We start from the raw sequence: 26,232 nt of genomic DNA, 5'->3' as shown, positions 1-26,232 counted from the left end.
CTAGCCTAGGTCATAAGGATACTTACAAGAGAGCTAGCAGAAGGTAGATTGTAAGGCATAATGCTATTAATAGGGCCTTTATGAAAGCCCTAGGCAGCCGGCCTGACCTTAAGGTTAAGATTAAACCTATGGTCTAGTAAGACTCCTCCCTCCGGGCTGAATTTGCAGTTACTATTAGAAATAGCTGCTACTTCTATGATATCTAAATCATAGCTATCTCCAAGGACTCTGCAAAGGAGGACCCTTATAGCACCTTGAAGGAAGCTGCTAGTAAGAAAAGGCGGAAATATCAGTCTCTTGGAGCCTTCTTCCACCCTCTTATCTTCTTAGCAGGCGGCCTTATGGATCAGGAGACCTTATAGACCTATAAGAAGCTCTAAGAGCTCTTAGGTCCCTTTGCAGCCTTATAGCTAGACTTAACTATTGGCCTTACCTTAACTAAGACTAGGGCTATCTTAGCTGCCTCTATAGCTCGAGATCTACCTAGGAGAATATACTCCTAGATGCCGACCTATCTTTCTTCCTAACCTATTTTCCTTTTTAACCTATCTTTTTTCCCTATTTTTCCTTTACCTCTATCTCTCTTTTATCTCTATCTCTTTCTAACCTTTATATCTTTCCTATCTCTATCTCTTTCCTATTTATATCTCTTTCCTATTTATATCTTACCTATATTCCTATTTATCCTTCTTATATTTATATCTCTTTTATCTCTTTTTATCTTATTATCTCTTTTTCTTATTATCTTTCTAATCTCCTTTTTATCTCCTTTATTTATCTTTTTTTTATAGTCTTTATAAATCCTTATATAAATAGCACCTGAGCAAGATAGCTTTCCATAGCCTAATATAACCCTATCCTAACCCTAATCCTATAGCTTGCATTCGGACTATTCTTAAACTTAAGGCTGAGAAGCTCCCTGATTCGTGGTATCTGGCTATATGCAATATAGAGTCCGCCAGCAAGCTGTTCTTCTATCTTATTAACTAGTTCTAAGTATACTATAATAGTATGCCACCTCTAAATACTATTCTGAGCTAATCCGGTTCTGCCTGCAGTATAAGCATAGACTAATAATTCCAAGTATGCTAACTTAAGACCATTCTTAGGGTACTTAATAAAACTATAACTACTATTTAAACTAGAGATATTATCTTTAACTCTTAATAAGTTAATACTTAGCCGGATTCTAAATATTAGTTAATTATATAGTGCTTCTGCCTATATAATAAAATAGTCTAAGAGTTTATAGAAGTTACTTATTATTACTTAAATAGTTATATAAGATACTATCTTACTATTATTACTCTAATAGAAAAGCATAGAGGGTGGTTTATTATATATAATATTCTATCTAAAATCTCATAGGCTAATTAGCTCTGCTAAAGGGTATTATAAACCTAGAACTATATACTTGGCTTAGACTTTGTTAAGATACTTAAAAGCCCTGGCTTCCTGCCGTTAAGGAATACTAATAAGTTAATATCTATGCAAAGGCAGTACTTACTCTAGGAATAATATATACTATATATAGATTATTACTAAGAGCTTTATATAATATTATTAAGTAAGCTAGAATCTCTGGTAATTAGTAGAAAATCTAAGAATACTACTAAAGTATATAAGTAGCATAGAACTTAGATGCCTATTAAGAAAAGGTTTAGTACTAAGTATAATACAAAGCTAGAATAAGAGTTTAAGGAATTATCTAAATGCAGAGTCCCTAGAGTCCCCTAAGAATAGATCCTAATAGGTTCTAGCTATATTCCCCTTAATGTTATTATAATATCTAGAATTATTATAGTTGCTCCTAGCATCTTTATCATCTTTATTATCCTTAAGTTCCCAGGCTTTAATGTTATTATTATCTATCTTATTATCCTCGGCACTTTCTTTCCTATTTAATCCCTAATAAGCTTAAGTATTAAGAGCAAGGTTAATAAATTAGCCGGCTATAAGACTATAATATGTTCTAACTAAGTAAGCTCCCTGTTTTTCTATAACCAGCTAAGTTCCCTTTAATGCATTAAGATAGTTCTAAGATATATACTCCTAAATGCAATCTAGCTATATAGAGATCTCGGGGTTAATCTTTATATTTATTACTCCTTATTAATAGTTACCTGGCATTTAGTATATTTATAGGATAAAAGCCAAGAATTACTTCTAAGTCCTTTAATATCTAATTTTACTACTCTTCTCTACTATAAGATTAAAAGCGACCTCTTAATAGCTCTAGAGCCTTAAACTAAGCAGCTAACAAAGAAGATTTTAACTAGTATAGCAGATAGTATCTTTATAATAGTCTATTACTAAGTTAAGTGCGCTTATAATGCATGCGATTTTCTGTTTATCCTCTCTTGGGCTTATAAAGTTCGGTATGCCTTTCGAATTGCCCTGTCCTAAGATATAGTCTATATTAAGAGAGTAGCAATCAGGTAGTCTAATCAATGCTTGCAGGATATCTCATTAGGAGCCTCAGTAGATAGAAGGCCATTATATTCTATCTAGCCATAAGCTTATAGCAGTAAAAGTATTAGTTTCTGTGTTATTAGTAGTTAATTATAGTTAACCTAAAGCTTCTTAATATCTGGCTTCTTAGTCTAAAACTTATTATAGATAGGCTAATACCTTAAATATAAGAATATAAGGTATTCTTTGCAGCTTCTTGGTGCTTAACTTTATGTTACGACCCTAGCGGTTACGTCACGTGTACCCCACAAAAACCCTATACAAGGCGCCCGCCGTAGAAGACCCACCTAACTTACATCAACCAACCAACGCTCTCATCATGTTGGAACGACGAATGTTGGAACGCTGCGCGCCAGGAACGCTGCGCGCCAGGAACGATTCGACCCGAGACTCATCGTTCCTCATACAATCACTTTAGTATATAGAACACATTCATTAGCACTTTCATAGAACTAAACTCACCAGCTATTAATAAAGCATCTTTACATCAATAAGCCTAACACGCATTACTTGATCATTAAGAGACGTGACACTTCGCATCGCTCAGCATCACGCCCTACGTTATCTGCAAACATAAACCTAGTACGGACTAGTTTACCTGTTTGGAAACCCAACCGTCACACTTTACTTTTAATCTATCTTCCTGTCTTTTTGCCTATATGTTAACCTAGAACTATTTTCTGCCTTCCCTAGAAGGAAAAAGTTACTAATATGTAATATATTCCTCCTACAGTAACTTATTAGCAGATATATAGTAATTCAGTGCTGGTCTTCCCCTGCCTCTTAGGTTAACCTATTAATACTTTTTAGTGTAATACTTTTATATCTTTTGGATGCGATAGATAATATGGCTATAAGTATAATATTTTAAACTGTTTAGTTCTAGCAGCATAAGATATAAAATAAATTAAATTATATTTATTAGGTATTATAAATAATAATATAGTTTATCCTAACTGCAGAGAATATTAGGCATCTATTTTATCTTCTCTATTAGATCTTATCAATACTATAGCTATATATTATAATATTATATCCTTAAATATATAGTAACCTTATTAGCTATAGAGGCAAACCTATAAACCTGGCATATAAGAAGGCAGTATATAGAGAGAATAACATAGGGATAAATAGCACTATATAATTTAGATTATAAGTTTAAGGCTATTATAGTAATTATTATAGTAACTAGGCTCTTATTTATAAGATATAAATAATAATAGTATTTTAATTAATAATAACACTATCTAGTAGTATGATTTACCTCCCTATAGTATTTTATGCGAAAGGATATATCATGCTCTGGCTAAACCTCTGTTTTAATTGGCACTAATATTAAATTAACTCTGCACCCTGGCAATAATTAACCCTGCTAGGTTTAAAGTGGGTTAATAAAATTAACTCTACCAGAGTTGATTTTGGACTGTAGGACTAGGCTTTTGGCCTTCGGACTTCTATAATAAACAAATCGTTAGCCTTTTTGATACGCTTCAACTTGAGATAAAATATGTACTGAGATATATTTCAATCCAGGAAAAGGATTTGTGAGTGTCGCGGACTTCAGGATACGTCCTTGGCGGTCAGAAAATTCCCTCATCCAAAATGCCATGCATGTGGATTGCAGTAAGTGATTTCATTGGAGCATTAGCCGCCTCCTCGTTGCTTTCTGAGCCCAACCGCCTTGAACGAGCCTGTATCGAGCGGGGTTTCAACCATCTGTCAGACATTCAGTTATCACACGTTTTCTCACCTGTTTTCAATTTTTCTTTTTCTACATGTCTTCGGACTCGTATCCTGCAAGCAAAATAACCCTGGTCGATATCTAGACAACGTACGAGTTAGCTTCGCTTAGAGTCATGGAGCCGGCATCGTACAATAGAGTCTGAGCTTGGTACTATCTTCATAATAGCCATGAGGTCACATATCAAAGACTTAGCTCGAAAGGGCAAGGAGACGTTGCGGGCTACTGCGGGTAGGCCAGAGTCAATGGTACGTGCATGAGAGCGACATACACTGGTCTAGCTAACGTCGTCTGACTCTAAGCAAGTAAGCGAGGACCAGGTATCCTCTGAATATTCATCGAATACTACCACTGTTGCACCATCCTCGTATACTAATCTCTCAAAAACACCCCAAGCAACAGAAAACCCAACAAAGGCAGATCTTCCTGACAGAACGAAGGATGTTTTTAATCGAAGCACCGTTCCAGATGTATCAGAGCCTACTAAACCATATAACTCAGCTGCTATATGGGCGGAAGCATACGAGAAGGCCAAAGAAGATCCAGATAATTTCAAGCTTGTTACAAACATGGAGCTTTACCTCACTACCAAGACGGGTATGTATACAAAAATACCTCACTTACCTGCTGATCCTGGATGATAGGTACTGATGTTTCATGGCAGACGCAGATGATGGCACAAATAATGATCTGACCACTGGCTATGACATGGGTCGACTGAAGCTTGTCCAAGAGATCGCCGAAGACAAGCTTGAGGATATTCCAGGTGCACGACTATCTTTCCAGATCCGCGACAGACCCATCGTTGTTCGACAAGGCGTTGTCAAGGCAATTCGAGTAGTCAATGCATTCAAGCCTATTATCAGTGGAGCCGTCGCAGCTGAGCCGCATGCTGCTCTGGCTTGGGCTGGTATATCAACAGTTTTGCCAGTAAGTCCCTAATCTCTCCCGTGTTTCTGTTTACTTAACGAGTATAGATCCTGGAAAACGTCTTTCAACAGGACGAAGACGCGGCTAACGGGCTCATCAACATCATTTTTCTTATGATTCGATACCAACAACTCTATGAGCCCGGTTTTGCTTCTGAGTTCACAGACTCTGGGTAAGTACCAAACCCAACGCCCTTTTCAGCATGCTAATACCTTTACTGTATAGTCACCACTCCGAGTCAACTCGTCAACTACTCTCTCGCATAAGGACCGAACTAATTGATATTTATGCCCAGGTTTATCTGTATCAGGCGCGTTTCGTACTTCAGTATGCGACACGAGGAAGAGCCCACCGTGCTCTGAGGAATGCTCTGGGTGCAGATGGTTGGAAGGAGCTATGGAAGAGCATAGAGACTACAAGTCAACGTATCGACCAAGCTGTGCACGATCGAATTGGCACTCGAACTCTCGATATGTGGCGAGAGGTCAATGACATCAGTGTAAATGTCCAGAAGATTGAGACGTTGCAACAAGAAATCCTGGAATCACTAAAGGTAAGTTCATCTTAACGTTTACTATTAGTAGCACGTCTAACCTTGACTGGCGGTAGGAAATTGATCAGCGACAGCTTCTCCAATCGCTGAACGTGACGGCAGACGCCACTTTTGATTCCCGCAAGACTTGGAGCGTGGAAGTCCCTTGCCTGCCAGGAACTCAGCAACGCATCCTCAAAGAGATCCAAGATTGGACAGAAAACTCTGACAGCAAGCCTATCCTCTGGCTCGAAGGAATGGCTGGTACGGGCAAAACGTCTATTTCCTTGACAGTTGCCCAAGCGCTTCACGAGAGGCAGTCTTTTACCAATGGGACTCCCAAACCTAACTCGGCTTTCCTTGGGGCGACCTTTTTCTTCAAACAAGGTGATGTTACTAGGAATAACACCTCCGAGTTCTTCACGACAATCGCTCAGTGCTTGGCTAGTAGTCTGCCAGATCTCAAGATACACATCGCTGATGCTATCGACAACAACTCGGGAATTGAAACCAAAGGGCCTCGACAGCAGTTGAAGGAACTGATCCTGGGACCTCTCTCACTCTTGGATGAAAAGGCTTTCGTGCCCTTGCGTCCAATAGTTGTCGTCGATGCCCTTGATGAATGTGTTGACAAGGATGCTGAGGCACTACTGGGCATGCTGGGCAACATTGGCGACCTTGGGCAAGTACAGCTACGGTTTCTGTTTACTAGCAGAGGTAAAGCGCACATCTCTCGTGGTTTCAGATCTCTTCCAGATGACCTGTATTGTCCGATGACTCTTGAGAAGATCGAGTCGACCAGCGAAGAGCAGCAACCAAACGACATCTCACTATACATATCCCATACCATGGGCGAAATCGCCAAGAAGAATGGTGTGCACGCGGACTGGATCTCACAAGCTGAAATTAGACGACTCACTGACAAGGCCAATGGCCTATTCATTTACGCGGCCACAGCGTGTCGCTTCTTGGACTCCGATTACTTCACCGATCAGGGATATCGAGACGAGCAGCTTGAGTTGATTTTCAACGATGAGTGGGAGACGGAGGGTCCTCAGCAGACTCTGGACAGCATCTACACTAAGGTTCTGGAATTCGCGGACATGAAGACCTCGCACAAGAGTCTGAGGGACAGGGTGTACTCTTCCATCAGCAAGATTCTCGGCTTCATTGCTGTTCTCTTCAGACCGGTGTCTGTGGTTACACTGAGCGAGTTACTCCCCATGAAGAGGGACCAGCTCAACGGGATCTTGAAGCAACTCCATTCCATCGTCAGCGTGCCAGTCGATGAGACTTCTCCCATCGTTATTGTTCACCTCTCATTCCGTGATTTTATCCTCAGCGAGCAGAGATCTCGAGGTCTGCCATTCCGCGTTGAAGACGTTCCGATGCATCGGGAACTTCTCGACCGTTGCCTCCAAACTATGTCATCGAGTCTTCGTCAGGACATCTGCGACCTTTCCTTACCGGGAGCACTAGCCTCTGAGGTATCTTCGAGTCAGATCGAAACATGCATTCCGCCATATATGCGATATGGATGTCAATATTGGGTTGATCATTTGGCCAAAATCTGCGAAAATCACACCTACACAATCGAATCATTCAATGTTGGACAAGTCGACCTGTTTCTCCAGGAGAAATTTCTATTTTGGCTAGAAGTCATGTCACTCATCAAGGAGGTATCATCAGTCATTCCAATCATCAACAAGTTACAAAATCTGATCAAGGTAAGCAAAACCAAGCAACTGCAACTCAACACCCAATACTTATGCATTTCTTTATAGCCTTTCGACCAAGTTGTTTTATCTGACTTTGTGTACGATGCTAAGCGTTTTATTCAAAGCAATAGATGGATTCTCGAGAAAAGGCCGCTGCAAATCTACTGCTCTGCTCTCTTGTTCAGCCCAAAAAAAAGCGTGGTTCGCACCCAATTTGAGCATCTGATCCCTGAATGGATTCTCAAGAAACCCGATACTGTAGACGACTGGGATCTGGAGGTCCTTACCCTCCGAGGCCACGAAGAACACATCATATCAATTGCATTTTCTCCGGCGCATGATCTCATTGCATCAGCATCGTTCGACAACACAACCAGGATTTGGGACTATGTCACTGGGTCTGAGCGACATGTTTTCCAAGAGCCCGAACAGGTTCTCTCTGTCGCCTTTTCAAGCGACGGCATGAAAGTTGCAGTTGGGGGTTATGGTGGACTATTACGCGTAAGGGATCACGAAAGAGCTACTCAAAACGATCTGGGGTGCTCCTCCAAAGTTCGAGAGATAGCGTTTTCGCCTACATCCAACAACATCTTGGCATCATTATCTGATGGCGGCAAGCTTCAGATATGGAACGTTGACGATATGCAGCTACTTTTCACACATGATGCTGGAACAGAAGATCCTGAAGCTTATGTAGAAGGCCTTTCCTTCTCATCTGATGGTCAGTTCGTCGCAACAGGCTCAGAAAGCGGGCTTGTGACTTTGTGGAAGTTGGATGAAGCAGAGCCAGCAGCGACAGTTCATACCGGCGGCAAGACCCACGGAATCGCATTCTCCCAGGACTCTGGGATCATGGCAGTGGGACATGATCTCCCTACTAGACCCCCGGATTGGGCTGATTTTTGGGACCCACAAACTATTGATTTTTGGCATGTTACTTCACCGAAGCCAAAACTGCTCAGGACGTTCCCAATTCTGGGAACTACCTCTGGACTTTGCTTTTTGCCACCGGATGGGCAGATACTGAGCTACAAAGACAGTGGCGAGGGTATAGTATTGCAGAAATGGGCTACTGGAGATGGAATGATTAACTTTTGCCCTGCATCGAACCTAGGTTCTTCATACACGGCATGGTCTCGCGACGGTACTTTGCTTGCAATGGTTGACAATATTGATTGGGTGATTCGTCTATATGCCACTCCCACTGATTCAAAGGAATTAGAGGAAGCACTTCCAACAAGCAGCGTTGAGTTCTTGTCTGATGACAGGGCAGTGACTTACTCTGTGAAAAGCCCGACAAAGAGATGGAAATTGGTAGACGGGTCTGTGGAAACGGTGTGCGGGCCTGTCGAAAGTATTCAACATTCCCCAGATCGACAACTTATCCTTCTACGATTGAACAGTGGTCACGAATTTCAGATCTGGGATAGCAACATGGGCTGTTGCCTACAGACCTTCCAAGACATGGTTGGTATGGATTTCGTTCCCGGCAGGAACTGTATAGCGTCGCTATCCGTTTCCGGTGAAATTAGGTTGCTCGACACTGTGAGCTTCGAGGAAACCTTCAAGGTCCAACTAAACGACGTGACTCTCCCTCGACGCTCAAAAATAAAAGATGGCAGTGTAGCAACTGTACGTCTCTCGCCGGATGGTCAGTTAGCTGTCCTGCATTTCGACAAAGGCTCTCGTGCTGGATGGGGAAGTCCATGCCAGTTATGGGACCTTACCAAGAATGAAGAGCTGGCACTGGTTTTGGTAGACATGGTTTATGCCGTCACCTTTTCTTCCGAGGGTAATCTCGTCACCGTCGACGCGTTAAAGCTTTGCCCGTGTACGTATATATTCGACACGGCCACTGGGGAGACTCTGCAGCATTTAGAATGGATGAACGGTCTGACGTTCCATCCTTCGGCGAATATGTTTGCTCTCATAGCAAGTGACACAAATATTGCAGTTTGGGAAACGGCACCCTTACACGAGCAATTTCGACTTGAGACCGATCAAAATGTGGAGAAGCTGGCTATCTCGCCTACTGGTAAACTTGCGGCGGTGCTACCAAATGAGGGCGGTGCTACTTCCATGGTTCACTTGTGGGACTTGTCGACTCGGCAAATGTTGGGGAAGTGGGAGATTAACGGCGGACTTTCTTCTCTTTGGTTTCCGACCAAAGGGAACTTCTTGGGGTCAAATAGGGGACGTCTTCCTCTACCAGTTGCCCCTATTGAGGTTGGAGAGGAGATGATAGAACAGGATCTACAAAGTTGTTTCTATATCTTAAACGGATGGGTTTTTCAGGGGAGGGAGCGGCTTATATGGCTCCCACAGTCATATCAGGTTCTTGATGAGGATCGAGTTGATGTAAGTCAAGTTGATGTGAGAGGCAATACAATTGCCTTTGCTCACAGCGGAGACTCGCTCAAGTTTATCCAGATTGATCTTGACAACACGCCAGTTGCAAAGAGTTACAAGAGAAAGCTATGATAGATTTTAGTTCCGGTACTCGTCTTAAGGTCGTTAAAATGAATACCATGCCGATTTCTAGTGACTATGATTAATTGGCTAAGCGATCAAAATGACCAAGCATCTTTATTTATGTCATGTTGCCATATCGCTTAAATCGATCTATGGAAGGCTTGATTCTCTCAGACAGCAAAATACAAGTAAGACGATCATAAATAGTGGAAAGCAGTTTTAGTGAGAAACGTCAAGGCTACTCCATCTTAGAGCATTGCTATAACGTGGTTGATAAGCAAGTGGGACAGATAAGCAAGTAGGACACTTTTCTCTACCTTTAAACTTCAAATCTATTTAAAAACACTACAAACCATCTAATTAATTAAAACTACTTACTATACTCTTCCCCTGATATCTTAATTATTACCTGATAGGTCCTTGCATTATGCCCGGCCTTGCTGTATATACTATATCGCCGATTGCCTGGTCTGACTGACCTTCCTCGACCACCACTTCTCGATAATTCCGCTACTACCTGCGTATTAACATCCATCTGATTAATTACTTATAATGCTTCCTATATAGTTATTGCCCCTCCTTTCTATAGTCTAGTTCTTTTTGCCCTCTAGCACCGGCTTAGTATCTCATTTGCATCTCGAAGATTTTACACCTTATTCCTTAATATAATAACCTTATGCATAACTGCCCTTATTGCTTTAGTATTTATAATTAACTCTAGGGAGCTGCTTTTATGTCTTCTAATTCGTCTTTTAAGGTATTTAGACTAAGATTAGGCCTCTATTGCTATCTTTAGGGTCTTTAAAGTCTAAGAAGAGGAAGGTTAAGCTGCCTCCTCGGGAGGCATTGGAGTCTATAGCTGCACATCAAGCTTTAAGATTATATTTTCCAGGTCAAAGGGAGTAAGTCTAGCTCCTCTAAAACCCCCCTGTATATTACTTTCTATAAAAGTAGTTTTAAAAGCAGTATAAAAGGCAGGAAAGAACTTAAATTTTAAGATATAGGTTATAGAGTATTTAATTAGATGCTCTATTTCTTAATTATATGCCTTCTTTAGTACTGTAAAACACCTAATATTAAGAGGCTAGAGTAGGTAGGATATATAAGCCGGCATATAAAGCGTGATAATTTTGTTCTCCTTGTAATATCTCTTAAAGTCAGCTAAGTGGTGGCTTTTATAACTATTAAGGATTAGAAGACGATAAGGACTAGTTAATTAGTTCTTTATAGACTAATTAAAGTGCTTTAGCTACTTAAGACCTAGCTTGTTATTTATTTATCTATTTTGGCTTATTATAATAACCTAATTGCCTAGGAGGTTATATTCTTGGTACTAATTGGCAAGGTAATATTAGCCTATACTAATAATAAATAGCATAATTAATTAACCTTCTGTATTAATTACCTAGATTATAGTAATTTATTCTTAATTTCTAGGCTATATTAATTTTGGCCTTTTCTGCCTTTTTAAGCCTATAATAATTATACTACTTATAATAATACCTATTATAAAGCCGGTCTTATTAAAGTTCTAGATATTATCTAATTAGATACTATACTTTGCAATTATATTTTATATAAGCCTAAACTAGCTATAAATAATAGTTAAATCTTTATATTTAGCCCTCTAATAGTAATATCTCTGAAATAAATATATCTTTAGCTGTGGTTACTACTTAATAAAGTTATAAGCCTAGCGCTTACTAATAGGTAATATATTGCAGTTAGCTAGTAGAGAATTAGCTATTTCTTTTATAAAATAAAGTCGCAGGGGAAATCCTTGCGAATCTAAATTAAGAATAAACTTAACTATTATCTCTTCTTCTAGATTAGATAGCTTCTATGACTTTTAGATAGTATTACGTCGCGATTATATACCCTTATGGCGGCGCTATAGCTTTATTTGCCTAACTTGATAGATCTCTGCAGCGCGTTGGGCTGTTAATTTTGGATTATTTTAAAGGGCAAGAAGGGCAAGAAGGATTCTAGATTTATCAGAGGGCTGTGATATATTTGGCGGTTGAGAATTAAATAATCAAATAGTTAGATATAAGGTTGAGGCATTTTTATCCTACTTGCTTATCTGTCCCACTTGCTTGTCTGTCCCACTTGCTTATCAACCACGTTACTTATTTATTAACTGTTCTCTATTTATCTCTTTTTATATTATTTTTAAGTTCTAGCTTTAAATATATTTAACCTTAACCCTTTTTATATTACTAGTCTTTATATTCCTATTTATACTTACCTCTAATTACTCTTATGTTTATTACTTCTTTTTTTTTACTTATACTTCTTTTCCTTTAACTTTATATTATTCTCTTTTTTTTTTTTATTTCTTATTAAATCCTTAGGTTTCTATTATGTATTATAGCTTATTCTCTTTTTTTTCTTTTTTTCTTTTTTCTTTTTTCTTTTTCTTTTTTAACTTATAGTCCCCTTTTTCTTTTTAATTTCCTATCTTCTAACTTATTACATCTGTCACTAAAGTGCTTCTTTATAAATGATAGTGTGTATGAACTTAGGGCCCTTGCTCTGTACTGTAGCTGCCGTATAGTAAACCTAGAGAAGATGCGGCGACTTTATTCGATTGTTATAGAAAGGTATGCAGCATAACCGCCCGGAGTAAGCAGCTAATTGCTATGTTTACTAAATTCCTTACTTCCTGACGACAAATCTTCCTATTTACTGCTCCCCTAAGATCCTGCCTGTCCTAGGGCTTGCCTGTTACTAAATTCTACCATATTGTCCCACGTGATGAAATCCAAAACTTCTTGTTTTGTCCGCAGCTTATGCCCACCGCCCAAAGCGTCCTCGAACATTAGGCCCAGCTTTCTTCGTGCAAAAGAACACATCATCCGCAAGTCTTCAACATCAAGATTTTGATCGTCAGCTCGAACAGCCAGGACGTTTCCAAGTTGCGCATTCCAGTATGGTGGCGCCCAGCCCCAATCGGGCTTTTCTAGATCGGTCTCTAACATTAAGAAGGTAGCATCTTGGTTGCTGTCCGCAGTCATTGTGTTCTTATCCCACCCCAGCGGGTCGATCCAAACGTCAATATCGTCGAATTTCCTTAAAATAAGAGGCATCCCAAGGATCTTAGAGATAGGAGATACCTTCCCCTGGCGATACATGAGCCGCGTAGGATGGCCTTTCGGAACTTCAACGGCAATGTAGGTCTCTGAATTATGCAGCTTGATTTCCCCGTAACAGCAAATTTTCACCCCAAGGATACTTGTGCCCAAGTTAGTCTTTGAGTGGTTGGCCCATTCGCGGGTCTCTGTCGTTCCATAGCTTATCAGGTAATCGATGATATGTCGCATGTCCGATAAGGTAATATCTCGGTGCAATTCGAGTGGTGTTTCTTGCATCGCGACGACAGGACCGCAAATTTGATGGTGAACTACGCCAGAAGTGCCAACAGATGTCAAGATACTCCTGTTCACGCTCGAGCCGTCCATCAAAAAGGCTTCTCGAAAATACAAGGTGATCGAGTAGCCTTCTCTACGCGGAGCCCAATACACCATTCCGCATCCGAAATTTCGGTCACGTATAGGGTTGTATTCGATGCGAAGGGTACCGGTATTTGGTTTGTCCGCTCCAAGATGAGGATAGAGGTCGACCATTTCATACGGCGCCCCGTCCCCGTGCTCTTCATCACTTTTGAGCTCGCAGTGCACCCAGATCATCCGTGGCTTACTCTGGTCTGCAGGGAAAAGTATGGCTCGCTTATGGGCTTTAGAGGGCCGAAGAGGCTGGACGGAAAATTGCTTACAGAGCAGTTTATGACTGAGCCAGTCAGCTCTCTGGCACTCTACAGAGCAATAGTAACAGCTCTTGCACCGTGTGCATCGCTTCGAGGGACGTTTGTTGCACATAACACAAGAGTCACTTGGCTCAAATTTCGTAAGCTGACGGTCTGTTCGCGACATGACTGCAGCGCTTCCCTCCCTTTTTTTCAAGGTTAGAGTTAGTTACAGCTTCAGGACATACACAAAACGAAGGGGCAAAAGAGAATCAAAATGAGGAGGAGAGAGTATGGATAAGGAAAGAGCGCTTACAATATAAGTCGTTCGGATCTTCGCGCCCTTTCTGCCTCTGTCACAGACTCTACCATCTGTTCTCTTTGGAGCTGGCTCTGAATGGATAGAGTGGAGAAGTCAGATACAATTGTAGATTGAGCAGTTGGTATGGCAAGGTGTTTCCTTGTACCCAAGACCAAATTCTCAAAATGGGTCTTGATTTGGCAGACGAGCATGTTTTCAACTTGTTTCAATGCCACCTCAGCTCCGGCCACTCTAGGATACGGAGCTCCCCAGGCTGGATAACAAACACCGTGTCTTCCTCTGGTAGCTATAGGGTTGGGTAAGGATCGGAGAAAGGCCTCACATAGCAAACAAGCCTTCTTGCTGCACCCGAAGTAATTCAGAGAGGGGCAAAGGGCAACGTTGTCCCCATGGTGCATGAAAAGCTGCATTTCGGCATGCATAGCATGAGATGACGCACAATTTCGCTTGAATTGTTGGGTGAATTGGGCGATCATCCTCATCTCCGAAGCTTGGGGTGAAATAGGTGTGAGTTGAGCCCAGGCACTGCAAATATCAATCTGATACTCGGGTCTCAAGGCCACCATTTGCTTTAGAGGTACCAGGTGAATCCGTACGTCACGAAACTGTGTATGCTTGCCTGCTATACATCTCAACATTCGACAATCCATGATGGGCCTGGCAAGAAACTTCAAAGCATTCCAGATTTTTGATCCGACCTTAGCTTCAAAGGTCATTTGAAGTAGTTCGTAAACCTCTGCAGATATAATGCACTCATGAGCTCGCTGGACGATCTCTTGCCTGAATTGTGCCGTTTCGATATTGTTTTGATGGAGAAGCTTGGTGAGGCTTGTCCAGACATTGATCGCCAGCTGATGCTTGGACCACTGTTGAATATCCCAGTTGTGCCTACGTGAGGCGTATCCTAACATCCTTCGTACTTGATCGGTCCAATGATCGATTCTACGACCAGTGTACTCTATCGCGACGAACTCGAATCTGCTCGCTGATATTGTAGGGCCTTCGAAGTCATCTTTAGTGCACAAGTCAAGCGCGTCAATAAACTGCCTCATGAAAAGGCGATGGAAAGAGAAATCTTACCCTCTGGGACCGAAGATCGCAAATAATCCTCTAACTTCCTACGGTAATCCACGTCAAAGGCTGCGGGTTCGGAAAGATAATGGCCTTGTACGTCACATCTGGCCATACCGAAAGAGTCATTCCTCGCGACGTCTATCTCTACAAAGTCTTCGTGTTCGCGTAATGCTGTTGCTGTGACATTATGCCAGCCTTTAGACGGAGACAATAACTGTGCGATGCAGTCGAGAAATTTTGAGCGAATCGACTCTCTGGAGCCTCCTAAAACCGTCGCCCGCTCAGTTCCAGCCCCGGCGTTGCCTCTTTCAAGCCTATCTTCCTCCTCAGCTGGATCATGGTTGGGCAATCCGATATGACTCCGCGCTTTGGTCAGATATGATAGGATGTATGCTGCCCATACGACGCGAGCGACATGGTGATCATATTTTTGACAATTTTGTTGCGGGAGATCTTCCATTTGTTGTTACTTGAAAGCTGTCATGCGCTACGGGTTTGTGGTGATCAGGTCATTTCACCTTGGTTTGCAAATCACGGCACCCACCTCGAGGTTCCGGTGTAATCGCGGACACGTTGTTCTTACTTTCGCCACTCAATTTATCTATTCACGTCACTGATCCCTGGTCATGCCTTGCGGATGAACTAGTTCAAATCGGCCCACACAAGCCTGAAATACGTATTGCTTCGCCACCTCGAATATGATACTTCAGGGTTCTTCTAACCAGCCGCTAGATGATCTTTGCCGGGGCAGGCCGCTCTAGGCGTAAAAAATTAAATACTGAGTTAAGGAATAGATAGGCTGGCTGCTTATCCGGACTCTTAGCGCTCGGTCCTGTTATAATTAATAGGTGCCAAGTAGCATATACCTTGTAATTGAATTTATTACCTCCCTTAGTCCTATGTGTCTTACTACCCTGCCTTGCTTAGCGCCTAATCAAAGATAGGATTTGGTATCTTTCGAGGGTTATATAGCATAATTTAAGGATAACTGCAGTAGTCTAGGTAGCCGCGGCCTCTTTATTATCCATAGAGGTTAAAGCTATATAGCCGATTCTATTTTTATCTATGCCTAATACGACTATATAACTAAGAAATATATTTCGATGAATTATAATATGACTATCCTTTTGTTAAGCTGCATACCTAATGGCCTTATGTATTAGCTATGTGGTTAGTTGCCTACTAATAACCCTCTGTGCCCAGACTAATATGTGTTAAAGTCTGCCTTGTTTACCAGAGCGAAAGGTCTGTTGTGGCTGCAGCTGGTCAAGCTGGCTGCTTTTAAGCCTTCGATAGGGTTTATAATAAACCCGAAAATGGCAATATACGTTAGTTATTTTCTCTTCCCCCTAAGTGCTCTATAAATTGTCTAAACCGGCCGGCAATGCAAAGAGTTCTTCTTACGGCTTGGTCTGCTGCAGGCTCGTATAAGTAACCTTAAATACTACTATAATTGCTATAATAGTAATTATACCTTAATATTTTCTCCTGTGGCATACTGGTTATGTATAACTATTATAAAATGCAGTTTTTAATTATATGAGGTATATTAGCTAGAAGGTCTTAGGTAAGATATACTGCATAGATACCTAGGCGCCTAAGTCTTAAATTAGGCTTTTTATACTAATATTATTTATATAATAATAAAGTCTTTTAATTTGCTAACTTAAGGCTTAAGTAATAACTTATTAGATAGATATATTTTATTTATTTGCTAATTTTTAATTATAATCTAAAAAAAAGGCAGTATTAAGAGTTTACTTAGACTATTAATCTTATAGCTTGCATCTTAAATTATAGCATTATAGGCGACTTTATAGTCTTAATAATATAATACTATGCCTTAATATATTTATTCCCTGCTGCGTCTAGAAACTTATTATTAAGCTATTAGTTTGTTTATTAAATATGCAGGATATTAAAGCTGTGAATCTTATTAGGAAGTTTAGTAATAAATTTAGATAACAGAGAGATAAAATTAATTAGGCATATAGTCTTATATCTGGCCTATCTGATATAATTATACTTCTAGAGTAATTATATAAATTATAAACTTACTATAGAACCTTTAGTAAGTTTATAAAGTAATGTAAGATGCTAAAGAGCGTTAATAAACTTATTAGATTTAGCTCTAAGGGAGCTTAAAGTATTTATATTATTATTATCCTTAATATATTCTCTTTTAAACCCTAGGATTTAATACTTATTCCCTTAGAGTAGTATTATTAGCTAATTAAGGAAATCTTAAAACTTAAAAAGCCTAAAGTTATTTTATATTATTAGAATTAACTTTATAAATAGCTATTTGTTATTTAATTTAAGTTATATAAAGTTAGTATATAGCTATTTTGCTATTAAGTGGATATAAGGGGGTTTTTTATAATTATAATGCGATTATTTTATCTAGCTGTGGCTATCTATTATAATAAGTCGTGAAAGGCCTGTTGCTAAATGCTGCTTATTTATTATTTCGTTTTAGTATTTACTTAATTAGCAGGTTTAGCTATAGTCCCTAAGTAGATAGAAACGGTCTGTAAAAATAGCTCTATAGAATACTTATAAGTCTCTAAATTTCTAGTTTTAAGAATAAAGCCTAACTTCTTAGGGAATCCTAATATAATAGTTTTAGAACCCTTGTTAATCTAAGGAGGATATATGTTATCTTAGGTAATTTATAGAAGATAATAGGAGTTAAGAGAGAGCTAATAACCTACTGGTATCTAGTCTCTGAAGGCAGATTTGTTAAATATTAATACTAGCAGGTAAATGCACTATTAAGATAATTACTTATCTTAAACTATAATAAAGAGGCCTAAGATATTATAAAACTCTATCTTCTATAGAAGGATTATAAATATTATAAGCCCTCTAGGCAGTAAGATATACTTAGTTGATTAATAGAGCTTGGAAGCTAGTAAGGCTTATATTAGAGCTAGGGGGCCGTTTTAATGTTTCTGTTTACTTATAAAAGCTATTATATTAGGTTTGCAGATAATAAAGATAATAATAACCTTAAGGAATAATTAGCTTCTTTAAATATTTATGAAAATATATTATTAATTAATAATAAATTAGTAACTCTTGCATAGCTGCAAAGGCGACTTTCTTATTAGAAAGACCACCTTTAGAGGATTAAAAACACTGCAGTTAAAGTATTATCTTATATTTAGCTAAGTATTAAGCTTTAAATTATAATTTTTAGCTATAATAAAGCTAATCTCTTAAAGATTATTATAAAACTAGCTAAAAATATATATTATTACCTAGAAGAGGTAATAGCACTTATTATAGTAATACTAGTAGTTCTAGCAGGAAAAAAAGGCCTAGTTTATTATAAGGAATAGCTAAGAAGATCCTTAGTTTAGTATCCTAATGCTTATAGTATTATAGACTTTATTATCCTAGATATTAAAATATTATTAAACTAGGTATTTTATTATATTATACTTTACTTAGGATTAATTACTAAGGGGAGAATTCTTTTTAGCCTATTATAAAATTCAAATAATAATATAATAAATATAATCTTTAATATACCTAATAGCCTTAAAGATATATTAGTAGGTATTAAGTCTACTTTTAATATTTTACTAATTCTTTAGGAGTAATTAGATAATCTTAATTAACTACTTAAGTGCAAAAATTATATTAAGCTACTATATAAAGATAAAGGTTATAGTGTATTATATAAATAAATTTAGGAATAGGCTTTATTATAATAGCCCTCTATAGATTTATAGTTGATATTATAATAGGATAGCTGCAAGAGGTTTTTAATAGTATTATTATAGTATTTTCGAGAAATTAGATTTCCTGCTAAGTAATTAGCTCTGTCTGCTTGTTGTATTTCCAGGGCGTAAGCTATGTTAAGTTAGTAAGCTAAATGTTAGAGAATAACTAGAAGTTACTATTTAATATATAGTATTTAATTAATAAATAAATAAATAAAATATTTTATTCTGCCCTATAGAATACACCTTATTAAACTTATAATATATTATCTTATTACTAAGATATCTAATAGGCAGTTTTATCTTTTTAAGGGCTAATACTATAAGTAAAACTTACTAGCCTTGCTAGCTTTCTTATGCTAAGAAGTATAAATATTATAGCATTATATGCTAAGTTTAACCGGCTATATTATCTCTATCCTATCTAGAATTCTTATTATGCCTACCTTTAGGATCTATAAACTCCCTGTAAATAAATAAAAACTGCTAGTATTTGTTCTATTATAATACTTTAACTTATACTAACTTGGCCGCCTTTATATTACTAAATAATATGCCTTTTGGCTTATATAATATTCCTATCTATAGAATAACCCTCTGCTAAAGATTTAGATAGAGTAAATAGAGTATGATATATAAAGTATACTACTTAGTGCAATGTAGTTAATCTATCTATACTGTAGTATTTCTCTGACTTGGCTGCTATCCTCGGGAGGGCCCTTTTTATGCTTTAGAGAGAGCTTTTGCTTATGCCTATAATTCTCTTAATAATTTTGCATGCCTAGTTATCCCCATCTTAGGCATTACTACCGACTTCTGCTGCATCTAGAAGCAGCTTAATAGTAGACTAATATCTTCTTGCTGCACTATATAAGGTATAACACTGTAATCTATATAAATACTAGGATAATTTATATCTATTTTATATCTTTAGCTTCCTTATATAATAAAGTAAGCTATTATATTTAATAGACTTTTTTATAATTTTATAATTACTTTTTTTTTTTTTTTTTAAATTATTTATAATCCTAAGTAATATAACTTAATTAATAATAATATAACTAATTTAGTCTTCTTATTTACTAAAGTGCTTTAGTATAAGCTATATAGCTAATATAAACTATTTAATTAACTATGCTTAATAGGTATTATATAGGATTTAGGCGAAAAATTATATAGCTATTTTACTATTTTATATTATAATTATTTAAAGCTAACTCTTTTTGCACTTAATAATTTAGTATTATTTTAGTAGTAGTACTTACTTAAACCTATAAGGATATAATTTAAAGAGGGGTATTAATTCTTGCGTTATTTACTTTTTACTATAATAAAGGCCAGAAGTAGAGATCTTACTAAGTATAATTAGAATAAATAATAAGTAGGGACATAGCATGTATGGGCTATGGTTTTATGTATTAGGGCATAATACTAAAGGGCATGGACTACTAAATCGTGTATCAGGACCTAATACATAGGGTAATTAGTATAATAGGTCTTATAGTTATTAGGACTTTCGTTAAAGCAGCTTAATAACATCCCTATGCCAGTTATTAGCAGCTAATAAAAGCGGCATCTAACTATATTTATCCTTCGCCTTGATATCAGCGCCTTGCTTAAGTAGTAGCTTAATAACAGCCTTATGCCCTATTACGGCGGCCAATAAAAGCGGCGTCTAACTATATTTATCCTTCGCCTTAATATTAGCGCCCTGCTTAAGCAGCAGCCTAATAACAGCCTTATGCCCTATCACGGCAGCCAATAAAAGCGGCATCTAACTATTATCATCCTTTACCTCGACCTTGGCACCCTGCTTAAGTAGCAGCCTAATAATAGCCTTATAATTATTTATAGCAGCTAACAAAAGCGGCATCTAACTATATTTATCCTTTGCCTTAATATCAGCGCCCTACTTAAGTAGCAGCCTAATAACAGCCTTATGCCCTATTACGGCGGCCAATAAAAGCGGCGTCTAATTATTATCATCCTTTACCTCGACCTTGGCACCCTGCTTAAGTAGCAGCCTAATAATAGCCTTATAATTATTTATAGCAGCTAACAAAAGCGGCGTCTAACTATATTTATCCTTCGCCTCGACGTTGGCGCCCTGCTTAAGCAGCAGCCTGATAACAGCCTTATGCCCTATCACGGCGGCCAATAAAAGCGGCGTCTAACTATTATCATCCTTTACCTCGACCTCGGCACCCTGCTTAAGCAGCAGCCTAATAACGGCCTTATAATTATTTGCAGTAGCTAACAAAAGCGGCATCTAACCATATTTATCCTTCGCCTCAACGTCGGCGCCCTGCTTAAGTAGCAGCCTGATAACGGCCTTATGCCCTATTACGGCGGCTAATGAAAGCGGCGTCTAACTATTATTATCCTTTACCTCGACCTTGGCACCCTGCTCAAGCAGCAGCCCGACAACGGCCTCATGATCGTTCGCAGCAGCTAACGAAAGCGGCATCTAACTATAATTATTATCCTTTGCCTCGATATCGGCACCCTGCTTAAGTAACAGCCTGATAATAGCCTCATGCCCTATCACGGCGGCCAATGAAAGCGGCGTCTAACCATATTTATCCTTCGCCTCGACGTCGGCGCCCTGCTTGAGCAGCAGCCCGACAACGGCCTCATGGCCGTTTGCGGCGGCCCACAAAAGCGGCGTCCGACCATAGCCGGTATCCTTTGCCTCGACGTCGGCGACCTGCTTAAGCAGCAGCCCGACAACGGCATCATGCCCGTTCGCGGCGGCCAACGAAAGCGATGTCTGATTATAATTATCCTTTGCCTCGACGTCGGCGACCTGCTCGAACAGCAGCTTGACGACGGCCTTATGACCGTTTGCGGCGGCCCGTGAAAACGGCGTCTTACCATATTTATCATTCGCCTCGACGTCGGCGCCCTGCTCAAGCAGCAGCCTGATAACGGCCTCATGCCCGTTCGCAGCGGCCCACAAAAGCGGCGTCCGACCATGGCCGGTATCTTTCGCCTCGATGTCGGCGCCCTGCTTAAGCAGCAGTTTGATAACGGCACGATGACCATAGTACGACGCTACCATAAGATTCGTAAAATACTTAGTAGTCGTCATACTCGTAGTTTTCCAATACATTATAAACCATACCGAGTAGCTCTTGGAACCCGGATCACAAATTCTCAGAGCCAAAGGTACAATGGTATCATCATCCATGATACTAGCCTCTCGGAAATGAGCGCCCCAATTTTGGGCCGAGTAATCTAAGAAGGCGTATCTATCGAAAGAGTAGCCGGATCCCAAATCCGCATCTATCAGAAGACTAACGTTGGAGTTAAAGAAGTTTAGATAGAGTACGCAGAGCTCCGCAAGAACGGCGTGTGCGTCTTGAGTAGTGATGGAGCGATGCCAGCGAAGCATTGATGAAGCAGTTATAGGCAATGCCAAATCTGTGAGGAGAAACTCGCGAGCTGTTTGGTGAAGGAAATAAATCTTGCCATGATGGATAGAGACGAACAATCCACACCAAGATCTGAGACGTATCTTGAAGTGCTCGTCATCCTCCAAGTCGAGGTCGTGAATAGACTGTGATGTGTAGTCTATGTTCACGGCAACGTTCATTTCCGAGAGGGTTAGCGGCCGGCTCGTTGCCAAAATAATACTCAAGGCTTTTCGAACTATCATCCGAACTGTCGGATCTTCTTTAGTCTTATTAAGAATTTGCTCATATGCCTCATTAATACTCCTCGGAAGTGTTGCAATAATAGAGTCAATCCCCTTTGATGTCTTTTTAAAGTCGGCTTTCTCCAAGTAGTCAAACACAAGGTATACCCAGAGATAAGTGCGGTGGGTAGTCTCCTGTAGTCTTTTCTCTAGGTAGCTCTTGATTTGGGGTAAGAGGCGCTTCTTCATCGACAGCTGATTGATCCGGTGCGTAATAACGCGATTCACCTCCTTACTTATGGTTCCTGACTCTTCCTCTCCTGGTATATGGATATTTGGAAAAGCGTCCAATAGGAAGCGGAATTTGGACACAATTTGGTCATACGGGCGGCATGTTAGAAGATACTTCAACTTGCCGTAGCCCAACTGGTCGCTGCGGAATTGGCTCTCAATATTCCGCATCAGGTCCGTAAACTCCGATTCAGCACATTCATCCAGGGCATCAAGGACCATGATTACAGGTCCTGTCTGGGGATCTTTTATAGCGTTTCGTAGAACATTCCAGAGCGATTCTGTAGATTTAGTCAAACCTTCCCCATCCATACGGAATTGTGGCATAGCATGTACGATCAAGGGCGGCTTCAGAGAGAAGAGCTGGTGAAGCAGGGCGCAGAGTGCTTGCCGGACTGTGTTCTGGTCTTGGTCTTTGAAGAAGAAGTAGCAGATGGTTGTCGATCGTGGCAGGCCATGGTCGATTAGGTACTTTGCCAACACCGACTTTCCACAGCCAGGATCCGCCGTGACTAGCAGGGGGCCAGACTCTTGGCTCAACCACGTCTGGAAGTGCTCGTGCTTGAAGAACCACATGCACGTATCTTCGACCCTTTCTTCCACTCGGTCTTTATACCACTCGTATGTGACGTCCCTGCTGCCGGTTGTGAGGCGGAACAGCTGGTGACACTTTTGTTTTTCTTCGGACAGCCTTTCCTTGGCTATATCTTTCTGGGCTTTGAGCTGCTCCTTAGCAATATCACGGTGCTCTTCTGCAACTCCTTGGAGGCCTGTACATAGGGTTAACACGTAATAATAGTATAATTTTAAGACTTGGGAATTACCGGACAGAACGTCGCCGATCTTCTTTTCAGCTTCAACTCTGTTTAGAGCTATTTGATAGAGAAGATCCTTTGCATATGCAGCAGCCACCATTGCTGCATAGCCCTGCCACTCCTTGTTCTTGTGGGAGTCCGAGTAGTCGCATATACCACGGATGACCAGACAGGGAAAATGGTTCATCAGCCCAGCCGCTTCCATTTCGAAACACAGAACCTCCTTTTCTTCTGAAAGCCTATCTCGAGCCGAAGCGTCCTTCATCAGCCTGTCTGCTGAAGCAATGAGGCCGTAATGAATAGCTGGATTGTCTTTGTCCTCGGTCCTTTCCGGTCGCAATACCAAATTTGATACATCATTACTACAAATCGCCGCACAGCTTACGTCGTGAGTAACTTCGGATTTAAATAGTCTGTCGGCGCCTGTTTCTGGCCGTTTGTACTTCCCCCAGAGCCTTGGGTTCTTCTCGAGAATCATGTTGGTCTTCTCTGCGAGTTGATGCCCTTTCCTCTCGTAGCGGGCCTTGAGTCCACTCACTGTCGTTCGAAGGAGGGTTGGTGGCTGGTTTAAGAGCCCTGTCTCCTGGAAGTCCCGTCCTTGTATGGCTTTACCAAAGTCGTACCCGAACACCCCACCCTTTCCATTGCTAGCAGAGCTGACCACAATATCCCCAAGACGGATATCATGCTTTCCAGGCGCACCTCCGGCGATGCCGACCATCAAACCGATTCTGACATTAGGAAAGCTGTGCAGCATATCTCTTGCAACGCTTGCGGCAGAGGATTTTCCGTACTCGTTGTCGGGCAAGACGGCGATGACGACATTGTGCTTCCCAACTTTGCCTAGTGTGTAATGGTTGGTGTCATTAGGCGACACATATTCCGGTCCTTCGTGTTCTTCGTCGAGAAATTCCTGGGCGGCAACATACTCCGTAGTTATGGCGCAGATCCAGCCAACGGTGTAGTCGTTCGGATTAGACATGTTCGCTCGCAGGATGATCCAGACGCAAAGTGAGCTACAAAGGACAATCAGTATTGGGTCGCCGAGGTTTCTCAGAAAGAGCACTTGCCTCCACCTGCAAACCGCTGCAACCGCCAAGCACGACAACCAATCTGACAGCGCAACTTGTCCCCTGTAATCGCGGGGGTTCGGTGGGATTCTAGGATCTGCGCTAAATTTCGATTGACAGAGCGTACGGTACCTCAAAAAAGAACAACGATTATGAAAGAAGCCAGGACACTGCGACCTTCGCTGAAACCAGAAAGCGGTTGGGCAACATTAGGCAGAAGCAAGTCGCTGAGAAATTTGTCATCAGTCATGTGCTGAGGCTACCCCCCCCCCCCCCCCCCCCCCCCGACCGCGGGCGCTTACTCGCAGTTGAATGGACACCTCTCACCCAATAATATCGTTCTGGTACAGCAAGGCGGTATCACACGCCCTTCACCAATCATGCGTTATTGTTGTGTCTCGCCTCCTCAGGGGGCTTCAAATTCTCAAAGGCAGCAGAGCCGAGTTCGTGCTTCCCCATCAGCGACGTGCTGGGGCTAACAAAACTGTCAATAGAGGCATGCATGCTAACATTTCTAGCATACAGCAATCCGATACTCAGAAAGAAAGGCAAAAGGGTATATAGGGTTAGAGGGACCTAGCTCCCGCACAGACATGAGCGCCATGGCCTGATGAATCAGTTCTAAAAAGACTTAATAATAATTATTGGCTATATTTCGATTTCACACTTATCACGACAGATGCTGATAAACTGGAGCCAGTACTTGACGTGCTCCTCTTAAAGTGTTGCCTTGCCTGAACGTATACCCAAGCACCCTACAGATATCCAAGTCAAGCTGGCTTGGCTGCAATGTGACAGTAGCATCGGTGTACGTCGCGAGGCCTGTCATATTAATAAAGCTGAGAAGGTAGCAAGAGGATCGGATGCCCTCTATGAAGCCACATTTAGCCAGGAATAAAGAAAGAGCTTGATTGCTGCTTCCTTCCTCCTAATCGACGCAACCGAAATTACTACACGCTGTGAAGTCTAAGAGCGCGGTCATCTACATGGTTGGCACGGGCCTTTGTGGAAGAAACGCGGCGTATTTCGCGTTCTCGGTTTACAGGCCTAAATGGAAATGCGGCGCATTTCTGGTCTACATGCTTGATTAGGGTGCGACCGGTGTAACAGACTATGTTCTCGCAGCGATCTATCACTAAGTCTAATGCCCTTATAGTATATGATATTTTCTGTTCATCTACATAGGAGCTCCTAATATATAAATCCCCTTGCTAGTACCCTTGCGCTATAATATAGTCTAATATTAATAAATATTAATCTGGTAACTGTATTATTGCTCGTAGGATATTACGTCAAGCGTTCTTAAAGATAATCTGCCACTAAGTTCTCTCTGGCTATAGGCCGGTAGATACAAGAGCATTGCTGCCTAAGTCCTTAGTACTTATACGTGGCTAATTTATCTGGTTAAAATAATTCTCCTTTCGCTCTAATACATCGCTTAGATGGGCGCGCGCCTCACAGTTCAGGCTTCGGACGTCATTGCTTAAATCAGGCCGAGTTGCAAGTCTTGCTCCCTTCTTTAAGTTTCTAGTTTCTCGAAGGACCTTGAACTATCTACTACCTTCCCGAGAAGGGAAGAACTGTTAATAGGTAATGCCCTTGATCTAAGGTAATTTAGCAGAAGCCTCTAGACCTAATATCAGCCTTCCTCTTCCTCTTAGGTTTTTCTATAGGTGCTCCTC

At 40.5% G+C, this 26,232-nt stretch overlaps 4 protein-coding genes across 4 annotated transcripts; 1 reads left to right on the top strand and 3 right to left on the bottom strand.

The window, feature by feature from the left end:
- Positions 1 to 2,271: 2,271 nt before the first annotated feature.
- On the bottom strand, positions 2,272 to 2,466 carry FOBCDRAFT_134952 (uncharacterized protein; the record flags this gene model as incomplete). The annotated part of the gene is made up of 1 exon (XM_059607928.1): positions 2,272 to 2,466. A coding segment is annotated over one exon (195 nt), but the record flags the coding sequence as incomplete, so codon positions are not given.
- A 1,734-nt stretch (positions 2,467 to 4,200) lies between these two features.
- FOBCDRAFT_162471 (WD40-repeat-containing domain protein) lies at positions 4,201 to 10,036 on the top strand. The gene is made up of 7 exons (XM_054704837.2): positions 4,201 to 4,461; positions 4,516 to 4,810; positions 4,878 to 5,143; positions 5,191 to 5,315; positions 5,369 to 5,696; positions 5,753 to 7,402; positions 7,460 to 10,036. Exons 1-7 carry the CDS (start codon positions 4,384 to 4,386, stop codon positions 9,872 to 9,874), a joined length of 5,157 nt encoding a protein of 1,718 aa, XP_054560812.1. The 5' UTR covers positions 4,201 to 4,383; the 3' UTR covers positions 9,875 to 10,036.
- Positions 10,037 to 12,561: 2,525 nt separating this feature from the next.
- On the bottom strand, positions 12,562 to 15,466 carry FOBCDRAFT_134934 (uncharacterized protein; the record flags this gene model as incomplete). The annotated part of the gene is made up of 3 exons (XM_054704836.2): positions 12,562 to 13,816; positions 13,927 to 15,007; positions 15,121 to 15,466. 3 exons carry the CDS (start codon positions 15,464 to 15,466, stop codon positions 12,562 to 12,564), a joined length of 2,682 nt encoding a protein of 893 aa, XP_054560811.2.
- Positions 15,467 to 21,306: 5,840 nt separating this feature from the next.
- On the bottom strand, positions 21,307 to 24,652 carry FOBCDRAFT_250916 (uncharacterized protein; the record flags this gene model as incomplete). Its single annotated transcript, XM_059610927.1, has 4 exons — positions 24,551 to 24,652; positions 23,490 to 24,496; positions 21,466 to 23,435; positions 21,307 to 21,423 (listed from the first exon to the last, which is right to left on the bottom strand). Exons 2-4 carry the CDS (start codon positions 24,460 to 24,462, stop codon positions 21,307 to 21,309), a joined length of 3,060 nt encoding a protein of 1,019 aa, XP_059465032.1. The 5' UTR covers positions 24,463 to 24,496; positions 24,551 to 24,652.
- Between the last annotated feature and the right edge of the window lie 1,580 nt (positions 24,653 to 26,232).

Source organism: Fusarium oxysporum, chromosome V (genome assembly GCF_013085055.1).
Source record: "Fusarium oxysporum Fo47 chromosome V, complete sequence".
In the NCBI taxonomy this organism is placed as follows: Eukaryota; Fungi; Ascomycota; class Sordariomycetes; order Hypocreales; family Nectriaceae; genus Fusarium; species Fusarium oxysporum.
This window is presented reverse-complemented; position numbering and strand designations above follow the sequence as displayed.

What these genes read in the sequence shown, in the direction of transcription:
- FOBCDRAFT_162471 (XM_054704837.2), top strand. Translation starts at nt 4,384, where the DNA reads ATGAGGTCACATATCAAAGACTTAGCTCGAAAGGGCAAGGAGACGTTG. An exon ending in CGGGTAGGCCAGAGTCAATG is followed by an intron (nt 4,462 to 4,515) that starts GTACGTGCATGA and finishes TCTGACTCTAAG; the next exon opens with CAAGTAAGCGAGGACCAGGT. An exon ending in GTATATCAACAGTTTTGCCA is followed by an intron (nt 5,144 to 5,190) that starts GTAAGTCCCTAA and finishes TAACGAGTATAG; the next exon opens with ATCCTGGAAAACGTCTTTCA.